This window comes from Somniosus microcephalus, chromosome 29 (assembly GCF_052327205.1).
Source record: "Somniosus microcephalus isolate GS21.2 chromosome 29, FLI_Smic_1.0, whole genome shotgun sequence".
NCBI classification, from domain to species: domain Eukaryota; kingdom Metazoa; phylum Chordata; class Chondrichthyes; order Squaliformes; family Somniosidae; genus Somniosus; species Somniosus microcephalus.
In genome coordinates, this window is record NC_141015.1 from 37,230,394 (window position 1) to 37,247,826 (window position 17,433).

At 46.9% G+C, this 17,433-nt stretch overlaps 1 protein-coding gene across 5 annotated transcripts in view; it reads right to left on the reverse strand.

The window, feature by feature from the left end:
* csgalnact2 (chondroitin sulfate N-acetylgalactosaminyltransferase 2) overlaps window positions 1-17,433 on the reverse strand; it is a 112,103-nt gene that overhangs the window by 40,348 nt on the left and 54,322 nt on the right. For 4 of the 5 annotated variants that reach the window (XM_085970612.1, XM_085970611.1, XM_085970615.1 and 1 more), the window contains 2 exons: window positions 16,483-16,564; window positions 12,724-14,052 (listed from right to left, as the gene is read on the reverse strand). In XM_085970612.1, coding sequence (XP_085826738.1) covers window positions 13,760-14,052; window positions 16,483-16,564 — 375 coding nt within the window. In that variant the 3' untranslated portion in view covers window positions 12,724-13,759. Of the gene's footprint in view, window positions 1-12,723; window positions 14,053-16,482; window positions 16,565-17,433 lie in introns of those variants that run through there. The other variant, XR_015074210.1, reaches the window with a different exon arrangement.

Consider the following 17,433-nt stretch of genomic DNA (forward strand, 5'->3'; position numbering starts at 1 on the left):
CAAGAGTCAAAGACGATCACATCAAAACTCATTGGCACCTGGAGGCGCGTGTGTGTGAGAGAGAGTGTGATTGCAAGCGAGTGAGTGTGTGTGCGAGTGAGTGCAAGAGAGCGTGTGTAAGTGTGTGAGCGAGTGCGAGAGAATGAGTGTGAGTTAAGTGAGAGAGTGAGCGTGTGTGCGAGTGAGTGTGTAAGAGATGTGTGGGAGAGAGCAAGTGTGAGAGAGTAAGTGTGTAAGTGTGTGAGAGAGTGAGCGTGAGAGAGTGAGTGTGTGTGAGAGTGAGTGTGTGTGTGAGTGAGTGAGTGAGTGATTGATTACGCCTATTAGAGATATTTATAGCACAGAAACCGGCCATTCGGCCCAAATGGTCTATGCCGGTGTTTATGCTCCACATGAGCCTCCGCCCCTGAACTTCATCTCACCCTATCACCATATCCTTCTATTCCCTTCTCCCTCACGTGTGTATCCAGCTTCCCCTTAAATGCATCTATACTATTCGCCTCAACCACTCCCTGTGGTAGTGAGTTCCACATTCTCAGCACTCTCTGGGTAAAGAAGTTTCTCCTGAATTCCCTATTGGATTTATTAGTGACTATCTTATATTTATGGTCCCTAGTTTTGGACTCACCCACAAGTGGAAACATCTCTATGTCTACTCTATCAAACCCCTTCATTATTTTAAAGGCCTCTATTAGATCACCCCAGGCTTCTTTTCTAGACTGCAACATATAGCAGGCCCTTAACTCCCTCCTGTGTAAGATGTGCAAACTCAAGTGTTCAAAGCTCAGATCAATGCCATGTTATGCCAGCCTGTCAAAAATATTTTATTAAGTCACATCGTCATGCTGCGGTGTGGATGTGATAACAAGAGTTTAATCCTGCAGCCTCTCCTGCTACCCACGCCCCTCAACTTATCCACAGCACTGGGAGGATAAGCTTTCCAGTGAGATAGTCTGGCTGGAAGCATGTAGTGCGAAGCAAGCAATGATTATCTTTTGGGCATTGCTGTATGTGTGTGGAGATAAAGAAGGGCTATGCGAACTGAAAGATTATACGAACGGGGGACTTTAACCGACCTAATAGTAACTTCTCCCAAGCAATTTAGAACCTGTAATTTTGGACCCAGTATTGTTATGGATGTCAGCGGGATAGTGGGGTAGGGGGCACAGGAGGGTATCCGACAATGGTGAGTGACCCGGATATCATACAAAAGCAAAATACTGCGGATGCTGGAAATCTAAAATAAAAACAGAAAATGCTGGAAATACTCAGCAGGTCAGGCAGCATCTGTGGGGAGAGAGAGAGAAACCGAGTCAATGTTTCAGGTCGATGACCCTTCGTCAGAACCCGGATATTATACTGGGAATGGAAGATCTGATAGAGGTGTTTAAGATCATGAAGGGTTTAGATGGAGTAAATAAAGAGAAACTGTTTCCAATGGCTGAAGGGTCGATAACCAGAGGGCACCGGTTTAAGGTGATTGGCAAAAGAACCAGAGGTGACATGAGGAAAAACGTTTTCGCGCAACGAGTGGTTAGGGTTTGGAATGCGCTGCCTGATAGGGCGGTGGAAACAGATTCAATAGTAACCTTCAAAAGGGAATTGGATAAATACTTGAAGGAGAAAAAATTGCAGGGATATGGGGAAAGAGCGGGGGAGTGGGACTGACAGGATTGCTCTTCGAAAGAGCCGGCGCAGACTCAATGGGCCGAATGGCCTCCTTCTGTGATGTACTATTCTATGGAGCTGCGACACCCCTGGGCAACAGGGACCTTAACGATCCAATCTGACATGACCTGGGACAAACCAAGACTCGGGTAAACCACTTTATAAGGGCAATAAGGGGAACCGGTTGAATCGATTAACGAGGGGAGGGGAGGGTGTACTGAAGAAAACCGCAGTCCGGGACAAGCACACTACTTTTAAGGACCACCGAGCTTGCAAGATAAATACATAGGAAGGGCATACATACATCTGCAATGTCTTGCAGTTCCCAATTTCCCCAATCCCCACCCCGCAGAGTCTAGGCAGCAGTTTTTGCTACGACTCTTTAGCAAAGCACACCAGCCCCCTCTCCTGGCAGGATACGCATACTGCAGCTGTCCAGATTGAACATCTGGCCAGCTGTGTGCAAAAATGTTCACCGCTGATTGGTAATTTCATTGAACTCTGGCAGCTGATATCGCACACCTTCTAATGCCCCTCAAAGATTCCACGGATAAAATTAAAACCTCTTTTTTTTTTAAAAACAAGATATATTTTCCCAATTTCCTCCCCCCCCCCCCCCAACTCCCCTAAACCTGGAAATTCAGAAATTGAAGATATCATTGTGAATGCTTAACAGGGACACATGTAATTTGCATGTCTGGATATGTTGGGGTTATTTTCGAACCACCCCCTTTCACTGGGCAGTGGTGGGTGTAGTCAGACCAGTGCCCGTCCCGCGATCGCGGCGAGCTGCCAACCACCAACACTGCCTCCGCAAGATCCTGCAAATCCATTGGCAGGATAGGCGCACCAATGTCAGTGTTCTCGCTCAGGTCAACATCCCCAGCATCGAAGCTTTGACCACGCTCGATCAGCTCCGATGGACGGGTCACATTATCCGCATGCCCGATACGAGACTCCCAAAACAAGCGCTCTACTCGGAGCTCTGGCACGGCAAGAGAGCCCCAGGTGGGCAGAGGAAACGCTTCAAGGAAACTCTCAAAGCCTCCTTGAAAAAGTGTAACATCCCCACCAACACCTGGGAATCCCTGGTCCAAGACCGCACAAAGTGGAGGAGAAGCATCCGGGAAGGCGCCGAACACCGAGTCTCTTTGCCGGGAGCAAGCGTAAACAGCGGAAGGAGCGCACGTCAACCCAAGCACCCCACCCACCCGCCCCTTCAACCACCGTCTGCCCCACCTGTGACAGAGACTGTAGGTCCCGCATTGGACTCATTGGTCACCTGAGAACTCATTTTTAATGTGGAAGCAAGTCATCCTCGCTTCCGAGGGACTGCCTAAGAAGAAATCTCGGCCATTTCCGGGGTGGGGCATTTGGCCCAGGAAATTCAGTGGCTCCTCCTCAGCTGGCAAAATAGCATTAAAGAGAGAGCGGGCGCAGCGGCAGGAAGATTTTACAAAACTTTTACAAAAATCATACAAAGGGTTTACCTGGAGCATTTTCAGAGCGGCTGTCAGCAGTCCCTTTAAGGGACGCTTTTACATTCCGCCAGAATGGCTTCTCTCCGGCAACCCCCCTCTCCACTTTACCTTTAATACCATGGCCCCACCCCCCATTCTTCACAACTTGCCTTTTATACGCCACTTTGGCCGGGAAATTCCTCACCGGCAACCCGCGCACAAACCGCAGTTTCCCACCGAAGTAACGCAGCCGGAAGCAGCTCCGAGGAATTTCCCGTCCTTTTATCAAACGCTGTTTGAAAATCCAAATCTGCAACATTCCCCTTCACCCGAACCTCGGTCATTTCTGCAAAGAATCCAATTAGGCAAAATAGTAAAGAAAGACTTGCATTTATAATAGCACCCTTTACGACCTCAGGATGTCCCAAAGCGCTCTACAGCCAATGAAATACTTTTTGAAGTGCAGTCGTTGTTGTAATGTGGGAAAGGCGGCAGCCAATTTGCGCACAGCAAGCTCCCACAAACACTAACTCCCACAAACAGGGGCTGCTCTTTCAAAACTGAGATGAGGAGGAACTACTTCACTCAGAGGGTGGTAGGTCCATGGAATATGCTGCCCCAAAAAGCTGTCGAAGCTACATCATTACATAAATTTAAAACAGAAATAGACAGTTTCCTAGAAGAAAAGGGAATTAAGGGTTACGGGGAGCGGGCAGGAATTTGGACGAGTCTAGGTTCGGATCGGTCATGGCCCTGTGGGTAGCGGAGCGGGCCCAGGGGCCGTGTAGCCCGATCCTGCTCCTGTTTCGTGTCTAATTCTGTTAGATTCAGGAGATAGTCCTGTGATAGTGGATTGGCGGTTAGGATCAGATCAGCCATGATCTTATTGAATGGCGGAGCAGGCTCGAGGGGCCGATTGGCCTACTCCTGCTCCTATTTCTTATGTTCTAACGCGATAATGACCAGATAATTTGGTTTTTTTTTTAGCGAGGGGTAAATATTGGCCAGAATACTGGGGAGAACTCCTCTGCTCTTCTTTGAAATAGTGCCGTGGGATCTTATATGTTCACCCGAGAGGGCAGACGTCTCATCCCAAATGAGACAGACTGCGGGGAGAGAATGGGGACCAACAGGAGAGGAAGAGACAGGCACTAAGAGGAAGCCCCATTCACGGCACTGGGTGCCAATCTATTCCACACTAACAAGACCTGCACCTTGGATGGCTACTTCTTCAGTTTACATTATGCGTTCAGCCCAAGTTCAGAGGTTCAGTCTGCGGGACATGTATGGACCCTGCAATCAGTCACGTTACTCTTCCATGCTGAGTTACCCTCGAGTCGTTCCATTCTGCACTTTAGTTTGGTGTCTTGCAAGATCGAGTAAAGACGACACAATGAACAGTGCTTCAGCTTTTATTGAGACAGCAGCCTTACCCACTCTGAAACGTAAACATTAACTTGCCCTATTTAACATAGGCGAGGCCGAAAGGGGCACATGGAAGTATGTGACACCATCCTTAGGAGCATAATTGGTCTGAAGACACAGTGCATACAAACAGGGCACTGTTGCTGCATAAAGCTTTGAAGAGGGCCCCAAGGTATTAAGGAAAACTACCAGGGCGGGGATGTTTAGTTTTACATCATTCTTTCTCTCTCTAACTAATAGAGAGCCACTGAGGATTTTACTTTACCTTGAAGATATCATGCGTGTCAACAAACTTTCCTGCCCTTTCCCCGAGCCTTGGCATCAGCTTCCTGCTACTGGAGTCTGTGAAAGGCACTAACCTCAGAATCTAGTGGTAAATATTTAATACTACTGGTTCAGGATGGAGGGGGAGGGGATTAAATCGAGTTGCTCCTGACAAATAACACTGCTACCCACCCAAAATCGATAGAAAAATCATGCCTTGTGCAATACCCTCCGCAGAAAATTCAACGATTCATTCTCCCAATTGCCCAGTTCACACCTTCTTTCGCTCTTCCCGAATGTGCGAGGTCTTCATTTCAAAGTCAAAAGTAGAATGATTCAGCCACACTAGCGCGCACAGCTCAGACACAACTGGCTGAAGGAGTTTCAGTAACACTTTGACAGCAAAGTGCAACTAAGACAGACTGGGGGCTGAATTTCGAGGAACAGCACCAATGTCATCAGACAGGTTGGGGGCTGTCTGAACACCTCCATATTTTTTTAATACTGAAAAAAACACTTAAAATATGTAAAGCATGATTTAAGGGGTTCCATGTGCAATACCAAACGGAGGGAGGCCAAACGAGCTCTCATCAATTCAGGCGGACCTCCACTTAACTGGACCTTGCACGCTTGCTTTTATTAATGGCGTACTGTAAACATTTGAATTATTGAACTATTTAAATACAAATTAAAATTAGCAACCAAGTTTCTGTGGATATATTAACACTAAAAAAGGTCATAGCCTCAGTAAGACAGCTCACTGGCATTTGTTACTTGTAGGAAGTATAATTGGGCCGTACACCAGCTTCAAAGTTCACATGAAGGGGATAATTGCTGCATATACTCACATGCAAGACTTGGAGTTTGGGCCCCTGATGGAGGCTAGGAATTGGGTGCCATCTTATATCTGGGTCACCTCCTCCCTCCCGAGAGAGGGATTTCTCCAAAGGTGGTGGGCCACCGGCATCGTACCAGCCCATCGCTATCAGCCACTGCTCCCCTCTGTCCCTTCAGCCTCATCGTTAAATGGTGTCAGGGGAAATGCCCTGTACACTACGTTCTTACAATGGCGTTTCAGTGAAAGTGGCCACACAGTATGGAGTCAGTAGTTAATCGAATGCTGGGAAATGGAAATTAATTAAAACCATTTAACAGTGAAACAAACATTCCTTACCAGTGATGAGGCTTACGTAGAGGACGGAGCTCAGGAATGGCGCGTTAGTGGGACACAAATCCTGGGTAAGACCCTTTGTTAAAGATAGATTGAAAAGTATGGGGAGTAGAAAAGTAGAACTTGGTGTCCATGCCTCATTAACTTTGCCATCTTCCAGAAGCTTTACCCGTTAGAAGTGGTTGACTCTAAAAGAGATGCAACCTTTTGCTACATGTGTCACCCACATCGATTAATTGAATGGGATTTTCTTTGAATTTAGGGTATGTAAGAGGGTGCTTGGCATGGCACACCTCTCAGCTGATTATCTGTGTCTTCGGTAGATGTCGTTAGTTAGAAGGTTCTCTTTGTCTTCTCTTCTTCTGTGGTAACCTTTAACCCAGCAAATGCAGAAAGGTACCTAAACAAGTACAAAGTATACCGAGGACAGCGAGCAAGAGGTTATAAAAGTCAGATTGTACGGCCAAACTAGCCAGGTACAGGCAGAAATAAGTGTGTCACTTAATTGTATGAGATATGGGGGGGGGAAAGAGCGAGGGAGTGGGACTAAGTGGATTGCTCTCTGAAAGAGCTGACGCAGACTCGATGGGCCGAATGGCCTCCTCCTGTGCTGTACTATTCTATTGTCTGATATCACGGAAGGTGAGCGTTAAGCCAGCTAGCTCAGATATCGGCACTTGTGCGCAAAGTGGATGCTGGAACGGAGAAACCAAGTGGAACAGATACCGCCGCCATGCAGGGGTTCATCGCCCCGACGTGCCAGAACCTATCTCCGCCGTCCCAAGGGAGGAAGGTCACCTCAACCATGTGGCTCATAAAGGACAAAGTCGTGTAAGCTCTGGAAACATGGCTAACCACCCGCACATAGACTCTAATCTATTCAACAGACTGGCTGCCCAATGCTGTAAACTTGTCAGTCAACTATCTACGAAGTTTACTCCTAAAATAATCTCACCAATTTGCAGTCGTCTCAGGTACTGATCCCAACTATAATTTAATGGTCAACAATCCAATGAATGGAGAATTACAGTGATGCACTGAACCGCCTTTAAAACCTGTTATTCAATTCGTTAAGTATTTGTTATTTAAATTGCTAGTTAACCTTTTTACAGGAAACTGTGTGTTATCCGGAGGCTAACTGTCCAGAATGCTCGAGCCACCGGCAAAAATCAGGAGCCGTTTCGTTAGGTTTTTTTTCTTTTCGTTGCTTTTTTCTCAACAGGCAAGGTCTCGCTGAAGCTGTTGCTAAGCTACAGAGACGCTACAGAGACACTTGGACTGTTTAGAAGCTAAGCAACAGAGTTTGTTGCCAGATACGGAGCTCAAAATCTCCGTATGTTTCAACATTAGCGCTGGTTTGTCCGGCAGTTTTGAGGGAACGGCAACAGCGCGGTCCCATCGGTGCCGGATAGCACAAAGTTTCCTGTATAACTATTTATATCTATTCAATGGTTGTATACTCAAATGTTTGAATTAAGTAGTGATGTATAAAATTATGAGGGGCCTAGATAGAAAGGATCTATTCCCCGAGCAGAGAGGTCAATAACCAGGGGGCAGAGATTTAAAGTAATTGGTAGAAGGATTAAAGGGGAGTTGAGGAGAACTTTTTTCACCCAGAGGGTGGTGGGGGTCTGGAACTCACTGCCTGAAAGGGTGATAGAGGCAGAAACCCTCATCACATTTAAAAAGTACTTGGATATACACTTGAAGTGCCGTAACCTACAGGGCTACGGACCAAGAGCTGGACAGCGGGATTAGGCTGGAGAGCTTTGTCAGCCAGTACAGATACGATGGGCCGAATGGCCTCCTCCTGTGTCGTAAATTTCTATGATTCAATTATAATTTAGTAGTCAGTGATTTAGCAGTGCTGAAATCCAGTGATGCATTAAACTCCTTTACAAATTCTGTGACCAACTCTGTCTATTAATTGTAAATAAACAGAAAATGCTGGAAATACTCAACAGGTCAGGCAGCAGAGAGAGAAACAGAGTTAACGATTCAGGTCACTGACCCTTCGTCAGAACTTCTGTCTATTGATTATTTGTTATTCAAATTGCTAGGTAACCCTATCTGTAACTATCTAATTGTTTGTATACTGAAATATTTCAATTTAAGCAGTGATAATTATGACCTTGTTGTCAATAAATAGTCGTCGGTGCATGACTTATCTTCTTTGATGTTTTAGACAAGAGTTCATCAGTAGCTTGTGGGTTTCCTAATTGAGGCTTGGTGAAGTGAACTCAAACTCAATCCGAATTGGGTGATGTTAAGACAGTTCACAGGTGGTGCAGCGAAGGTTCACTCGACTGATTCCTGGGATGAGGGGGCTGTCATAGAGTCATAGAGTTATACAGCACGGATAGAGGCCCTTCGGCCCATCGTGTCCGCGCCGGCCATCAAGCCCTGTCTAATCTAATCCCATATTCCAGCATTTGGCCCGTAGCCTTGTATGCTATGGCATTTCAAATGCTCATCCAAATGCTTAAATGTTGTGAGGGTTTCTGCCTCCACAACCCTTTCAGGCAGTGAGTTCCAGACTCCAACCACCCTCTGGGTGAAAAAGTTCTTTCTCAAATCCCCTCTAAACCTCCCGCCCTTTACCTTGAATCTATGCCCCCTAGTTATTGACCCCTCTACTAAGGGAAAAAGCTCCTCAGCATCCATTCTATCTATGCCCCTCATAATTTTGTACACCTCAATCATGTCCCCCCTCAGCCTCCTCTGCTCCAAGGAAAACAAACCCAATCTGCCCAGTCTCTCTTCATAGCTGAAGCGCTCCAGCCCTGGTAACATCCTGGTGAACCTCCTCTGCACCCTCTCTAATGCGATCACATCCTTCCTGTAGTGTGGCTACCAGAACTGCACACAGTATTCCAGCTGTGGCCTAACCAGTGTTTTATACAGCTCCATCATAACCTCCTTGCTCTTATATTCAATGCCTCGGCTAATGAAGGCAAGTATCCCATATGCCTTTTTTACCACCTTATCCACCTGTTCCGCCGCCTTCAGGGATCTGTGTACTTGCACACCCAGATCCCTCTGACCCTCCGTCTTGCCTAGGGTCTTTCTATTCATTGTGTATTCCCTTGCCTTGTTAGTCCCCCCAAAGTGCATCACCTCGCACTTTTCCGGGTTAAATTCCATTTGCCACTGTTCCGCCCATCTGACCAACCCATCTATATCGTCCTGCAGACTGAGGCTACCCTCCTCGCTATTTACCACCCTACCAATTTTTGTACCATCCGCGAACTTACTGATCATACCCTTTACATTCATATCCAAGTCATTAATGTAGACCACAAACAGCAAGGGGCCCAGCACCGATCCCTGTGGTGCCCCACTGGCCACAGGCTTCCAGTCACAAAAACAACCTTCGACCATCACCCTCTGCCTTCTGCCACTAAGCCAGTTTTGTATCCAATGTGCCAAGGCACCCTGGATTCCATGGGCTCTTACCTCCTTGACCAGTCTCCTGTGCGGGACTTTATCGAAGGCCTTACTGAAATCCATGTATACCACATCCACTGCGTTACCCTCATCCACACACCTAGTCACCCCCTCAAAAAATTCAATCAAATTAGTCAGACATGATCTTCCCTTGACAAAGCCATGTTGACTATCCCTGATTAATCCTTGCCTCTCCAAGTGGAGACAAATTTTGTCCCTCAGGATTTTTTCCAATAATTTTCCTACCACTGATGTTAGGCTCACTGGCCTGTAGTTCCCCGGTTTTTCCCTACTACCCTTCTTGAATAATGGTACTACATTAGCGGTTCTCCAGTCCTCTGGCACATCCCCTGTGGCCAGAGAGGTCCTGAATATATGTGTTAGAGCCCCCGCAATCTCCTCCTTTGCCTCACACAGCAGCCTGGGATACATTTCATCCGGGCCTGGGGATTTATCCATTTTTAGGCCAGCTAAAACCGCCAATACCTCCTCCCTCTCGATGTTAATATGTTCGAGCATATCACAGTCCCCCCGCCCTATTTCTATGTCTACATCGTCCTTCTCCATAGTGAAAACAGATGCAAAAAATTCATTTAGAACCCCTCCTACATCTTCCGGCTCCACACACAGATTGCCACTTTTGTCCCTAATGGGCCCTATTTTTTCCCTAGTTATCCTCTTACCCTTAATATACTTATAAAACATCTTCGGATTTTCCTTAATTTTGCTCGCCAGTGTTATTTCATGGCCCCTCCTTGATCTCCTAATTTCTTTTTTAAGTATCCCCCTGCACTTTTTGTACTCCTCTAGGGCTTCCTCCGTCTTTAGCCTTTTGTATCTACCAAAAGCCCTCCTTTTTTTCCTAATCCATTCTCGTATATCCCCTGACATCCACGGTTCCCTGTGGTTTTTGGAACCACTCTTGACCTTTACGGGAACATGTTGCCATTGTATGATCCCAGTCCATTTTGGCCAGATCCTGCCTTATCCTATTAAAATCGGCCTTCCCCCAATTTAGAACCTTTATTTCCGGCCCATCCCTGTCCTTTTCCATGACCACCTTAAATCTTACCATATTATGGTCACTATCACCAAAGTGCTCACCTACTAGCACTTTTTCCACTTGGCCGGCCACATTCCCTAGAATTAGGTCCAGTACCGCCCCCCCTCTTGTAGGACTTTCTACATGCTGGCTCAAAAAGCTCTCCTGGATGCACTTTAAGAATTCTACACCCTCTGAGCCTTTCACACTCTGACTATCCCAGTTAATATTGGGGAAGTTGAAATCCCCCATTATTATTACCCTATTATTTGCACATTTCTCTGAGATTTGCCTACATATCTGTTCCTCTATCTCCCCCTGACTGTTTGGAGGCCTATAGTACACTCCCAGCAAAGTGCTTGCCCCCTTTTTGTTTTTAAGCTCCACCCATATGGCCTCATTAGAGGACCCTGCTAATATATCATCCCTCCTTACTGCAGTAATTGACTCCTTAATTAATATTGCGACACCCCCTCCTCTTATACCTCCCCCTCTGTCTCGCCTGAAGATTCTGTACCCCGGAATATTGAGCTGCCAGTCTTGCCCCTCCCTCAACCATGTCTCCGTGATAGCAACAATATCATACTCCCATGTGTTTATCAACACCTTCAGTTCATCCACCTTATTTGCAAGACTCCTTGCATTAAAATAGATGCCATCCAGCCTTGCCCTTATATATTTGCCCTGTCTACCAAGCTGACTTGTTTTTTTCTCTATAATTGGCAGCACATCCCCCCCTATTTCAGCTCCCCTCTGTATCCCATCCCCCTGCCAAGTTAGTTTAAACCCCCCCCAACAGTGCTAGCAAACCTCCCCGCAAGGATGAGGAGAGATTGTGTAGAATGGGCCGATACTCACTGGAGTTTAGAAGAATGAGAGGTGATCTCAACTGAAACATAAAAGATTCTGAGGGGGATTGACAGGGTAGATTCTGAGAGGTTGTTTCCCCTGGCTGGGGAGTCTAGAACCAGGGGTCACAGTCTCAGGATAAGGGGTCGGCTATTTAGGACTGAGATGAGGAGAAATTTCTTCACTCAGAGGGTGGTGAATCTTTGGAATTCTCTACCCCAGAGGACTGTGGATGCTCAGTCATTGAGTATCTTCAAGGCTGAGATCGATAGATTTTTGAACTCTAGGGGAATCAAGGGATTTGGCGATAGAGTGGGAAAGTGGAGTTGAGGTCAAAGATCAGCCATGACCTTATTCAATGGTGGAGCAGGCTCAAGGGGCCGTATGGCCAACTCCTGTTCCTAATTCTTATGTTCTTAGGCATCATTCACTCCTAGACCCAAGCTGGGCAGTAAACCCCTCAGTGATCAGTTACGGTGAAGGGGTTAAGGATTTGTCCAGCTACTTGCCATATATTCATTGGGATACTGATCTCGGTGTTCTTACAAGGGGAAGTCTCCCTCCTGACTTCAGTCCCAACTTCTGCTGATGTATAAATCAGACACAGGTCCTTTGGGTAGATTTAAAATCGAAGACAGGCTAGTAGGATAGATACTAGAAGAACGTTTAAAATCAGAGGCAGCCCAGTAGGATAGGCAGGGGGAAAGTGATTAAAAATCTGCAAGCACTGGAGGAATGGAGCAACAGAGGATTGGAATGGACTGGTTAAAATGAGAGAGAATGGAGAGACACCAGCCAGGCGTGAAGGTGTGAATTTTGATGGATAGAAGGCTTGCGCTGAGAACCCTGGTCTTAAATGAGTGACGTGGATGCTATCAGTTATTTTTTGTGTGGATTTCTTTTTTGAAGGGGTAGCTTACATGTGAGTATTTACAGTATCATCACGTCGGTAGCTTTCCTGACAGCTGGAAATGGAAGATCTACCAACAAAAAAGATATAAAATGGTGTCAGATCTGGTTAGTTGTGCTGATGGAATGATCCTGTTGCACACCCACCCCCCCAGACACCCCAAATGAAATGGATGGGGTTGAAAATGTAATTAGTACTCCAATACCACAGAGCTCATATTCTCTTGTTCAGCTATTCCGCAAGACATACACTAGATTTTGACTTAAGTAATTAACACTAGGTTTCTCCACACTGTATGATTGCAGCATTCCCTTGCCACAGCTACAGAGGCTCAACACTTCTTGGGGTGTACAAGCCCAAATCTTCAATGGGGGGAGCAGGGAAATGTGCAGGGAGAAAACAGGCATATTTATCACAATAGACCAGCTCCTTATCACATCTCAGCAACATCTCAAAGTGCTTTACATACAACGAACTACTTTGAAAATGTCCATACATAATACTAACCTTTTTAATTCTTATTCACATTTTACTTCAATTATTGAAGTTAAAAAATTATTCTTTTTTGACCTTAACGACCCCTGCTAAGATTGTAGCAGTCTCTCCTCGCATGACTTCCATTGACAAACGTGGCGGCTATTCTGTGCCAGAAATGAGGATGTATTAATCTGTTTGTTGGTGGTTTTGGTTGAGGGAGCGACATTGGACAGGGCGCCGGGAGAATGCCTCTGCTCGCCTTTGAATAGTACCATGGAATCTTTTAACAGCCACCCGAACAGGCAGATGGAGCCTCGGTTGAACAGCTCGCCCAAAAGGACGATGCAGCACTTCCTGTGTCGGCCTGCATGACGCGCTTCGACTGGGTTTGAATGCGGAGCCTTTCTGGCCCAGAATCAACAGTACTATCAAATGAGCCAAGTTGGCCTGTACTTTCACTCAGCAGAGGGGCTCCCAGGTGCTGGCTGGCCTTTAACCCACGTGCCTTTACATATCCTCCCACAGATGGCCAGAAACAAAAGAGGCAGCTTAAAAAGAGCGTGGAAATTGTGCAGTGGCGGTCCTAATCACCGAATATTAATACTGTTCCGCAGCTAGCCATTATTCTGTTAATTCACACTGAAACCCTGCAATTTCCTGGACCATGTGCAGCCCATCACTCTCGAACTACAGTGCTAGCGTGCTGCGAGGGGACAGACCAGGGCAAGCGGGAGGGTGAAAGCCATCCATGTGGACAGGGCATACTTGAAGTGGCATTTTTTCCCTCCCCAACAGGCAGGAACTCCTGGGTATCTGGGATCTCTGGTACAGACCTGATTCACTAAACACTGCGAGGGCAAATGGTGCACACAGTGCGGAGCCCCATCTAGATGTATAAACTCATCAGCGCATTTGGTGCCATTAAACAACCGTTGCAACAGCACAACGCAATACATTATTTAGACATCTGTGGTCCCACTATAAAACACGATAGGTCCTGGTCCAAAGACCGCAAATTACAAGCCTTAAAAGGCCGAGTGTCCGGCTCAGTCGGGAATGTCACTGTCAGTTCTGTAGGCCTGTTTGCGGAGGTGGGCCTCAATCTCCTCTCGGAACACCAGCATCCCCAGATGAGCCTGGGAAGCCTCGTTCATGGCCTTTGACTGAATGCACATTCGGTACTGCTCCGGAGTCAGCTCGTCCGCACAATGCTTTTCGTGCCACAGGTGGAAGAGGCTGGAGACCGGCGTCCTCACCACGATCAAGTCACTGTGCAGGTACTTCCTGTACAGGTGGACGTCCTCCCCTCCCCAGCCTTTCACATCCAGGTCAAAGCCGCCTGCAAAGAAAGAAAGAATTTTGCATTTGACATGAATCTTGTCATTCATGTGGAAATGACTGATGAAATGATACTGGGCGGCCTGCTGGTGGCGCTGTCCAGGGAGAGTATAAATACTCGGGCATGGGCCCAGCTTACTCAGGACATTCTTTTAACAGGAACTAGTGAAGGACACAACTAGATCTACATGTTGAAAAACAGTTGATTAAAGCCTTGTTTAATACTTAGACCAAGTGCCTAGTAGTTTTCTTATGTCAGCATTCATGTGGCATCTCATCGCCAATGTTCCTGATTTTTTTTTTTGGGTGTGCGGCCCCTTTAACGGGCTGTGCGGCCCATTCAATTTCTCGCGCGGTTATTTCAACTGTAAAGCCGGCTTAACGGGAACATTGCTCCTCACGTTCCAGAAATGTCCCGCACACCATTACTTGGAAGTGCAGCGACTTGTGTGGCAGCCATTTTTGTGCGCAAGATCCCACAAACAATGGTAGCATTGGCCGAGGGGAGAGGATGTTGGCCAAGGGGAGAGGATGTTGGCCAAGGCACCAGACATCTCCCTGCTGTTCTTGGGAGTCGTACAGCGGGACATTGAACAGAGCAGCATTGGACTGTCGGCCTAGATTTTCGGCTATGTGCTAAGTTCTGGAGTGAGGTTTGAACAATGTTAAAGGCCAGCTGATGCAAGAAGCAAAAAGGTCATCGAGAATATCGTGTGAGAGTTTGAGTGCTGAATCCTGTCTATAATCCAAGGCGACATCGTCTGAAAGGGCGGTGGAAGCAGATTCAATAATAACTTTCAAAAGGGAATTGGATAAATAATTGAAGAACAAAAATTTACAGGGCTATGGGGAAAGTGCATGGGAGTGCAACTAACTTTCAAGGAGCCGGCACATGCACGATGGGCCCAATGGCCTCCTTCTGTGCTGCATCATTCTACGATTCTATGAAATGCATCCAAGTGGACTGCTGACTAGCCAGTTCCCAAACTCATCAGAACGTGAGCTAAGCAGAGGACAGGTGATTGTCAGAGGGAGGAGTCTCCAGGCGTAAACAGAGTGAGAGATAGTGGGCGAGGGTTGATTGCTCCTCGCTCCATGGTATGGTGCATTAGTGCTCCAGTGTGCTGGCACCACCACTTCATGGTGATGGTGGAGGCAGCTTCTGTGTCCCAGCTGTGCCGTCAGTTCAAATTCCTTGCGGGTTTTGTCTCAGTGGATAGGTTTCTGGTGAGTTTCCAGGCGACACCTGGTCTCGCATGAAGGATGCAACAGAGGAAGAGTTGGTCGCATGCAATGGTGCAAAAAGCAGCGTAGAAACACAACACTGAGGGTGTAGGGCAGTAAAAAGAAAAGAATGACTTGCATTTATATAGCAGCCAATGAAGTACTTTTGAAATGTAGTCACTGTTGTAAATGTAGGAAACGCGGCAGCCAATTTGCACACAACAGCAATGTGATAATGACCAAATAATCTGTTTTTTTTTTTTTAGTGATATTGGTTGAGGGATAAATGTTGGCCTAGGATCTTGGGGAGAACTCCCCTGCTCTTCTTTGAAATAGTGCCATGGGATCTTTTACATCCACCCGAGAGAACAGACGGCGGCCTTGGTTTAAGGTCTCATCCGAAAAACAGCACCTCTGACAGTGCCGCGCTCCCTCAGCACTGCACTGGGAGTGTCAGCCTAGATTTTTGTGCCCGAGTCTCTGGAGTGGGGCTTGAACCCACAACCTTCTGACTCAGAGGCGTGAGTGCTACCCACTGAGCCACGGCTGACACCCAGTACACGGAGCAAAGGTTCTCTGGTCAAACACTGCAACTCAACTGACCCCTGGTTGACATCGAGCCACCAGACACAAGGCCTGGCGGGTGAAGTGAGTGGAGTGGATTGATCTATATAACACCTTCTTGCCTAAAACAGTTCACTCACAGGCACCTGGAGTGCTATCTATTCCCCAGAGGTAATGGTCATCCCTACCTGGCAGTCGTTGTCAGAAATGACAGATGAAGAACTTCCACAAGATGCCCTGCAGCAACTCGCCAAGGCTTCTTCGGCAGCACCTCCCAAACCCGCGACCTCTACCACCTAGAAGGACAAGGGCAGCAGGCGCATTGGGAACGCCACCACCTCCAAGTTCCCCTCCAAGTCACACACCATCCTGACTTGGAAGTATATCAGCCGTTCCTTCATCGGCGCTGGGTCAAAATCCTGGAACTGCCTCCCTAACAGCACTGTGGGAGCACCTTCACCACGCGGACTGCAGTGGCTCAAGAAGGCAACTCACCACCTCCTTCTCGAGGACAATTAGGGATGGGCAATAAATGCTGGCCTTGCCAGCGACGCCCACATCCCGTGAATGGATAAATAATTTAAAAAAAACAAGGATTACACAACTGGACACGATCTGCGGTTTCATTTTAGTTTTAACTTACCAATAGTGAGGAAATCGGAGCGATATTGACAAGTCATCCCAAATCCGAAATCTCGCCAGAACCCGGAATCTTTCTTATGCACCTGTGTGAACATTAAGAAGAGATAAACCAAGCTTCCAGAAAAAAAAGCGAGTTCAGCTCTGCGAGAAACATTTCACTGCTGCACACCATTTCATTTAGTCTGACTGAGAATTACTAAACCATGCGTATAACAACATAAGAAACAGGAGCAGGAGTAGGCCATACAGCCCCTCGAGCCTGCTCCACCATTCAATCATGGCTGATCTTCGATCTCAAACCCACTTTCCCACCCAATCTCCATATGCCTTGATTCCCCTAGAGTCCAAAAATCTATCAATCTCAGCCTTGAATATACTCAAAGACTCAGCAGTCACAGCCCTCTGGGGCAGAGAATTCCAAAGAATTACAACTCTCCAAGTGAAGAAATTCCTCCTCATCTCAGTCATAAATGGCCGACCCCTTAACCTGAGTCTATGCCCTCTAGTTCTAGACTCTCCAGCTAGGGGAAACAACCATTCAGCATCTACCTTGTCAAACCCCCTCAGAATCTTCTGTGTGTCAACGAGATCACCTCTCATTCTTCTAAACTCCAGAGAGTATCTGATAGAACAGGCAAGAGATATAGGAGTCTGGCAATGAACAAAGCATACAGCCAGAAATAAGCAAGATATCCATCAATCCCATGTATTTCCCAATGCTCATTAAATCATTAGAATAGAGGACCGCAGCTGACGTCCCGAAGGTCCCCTGAAGGCTTCAAGATCAATTTCAAACCAATTGTAATGCTAATGAAGCCCAGAGACTGATTCAAACTTTCAATTCACACTTTTACAGATTGAAATGCGCCTTTCAGACGAGACGTTAAAACAAGGCCCAGTCTGCTCTCTCGGGTGGACGTAAAAGATCCCTCGGCGCTATTCCGGTGTCCTG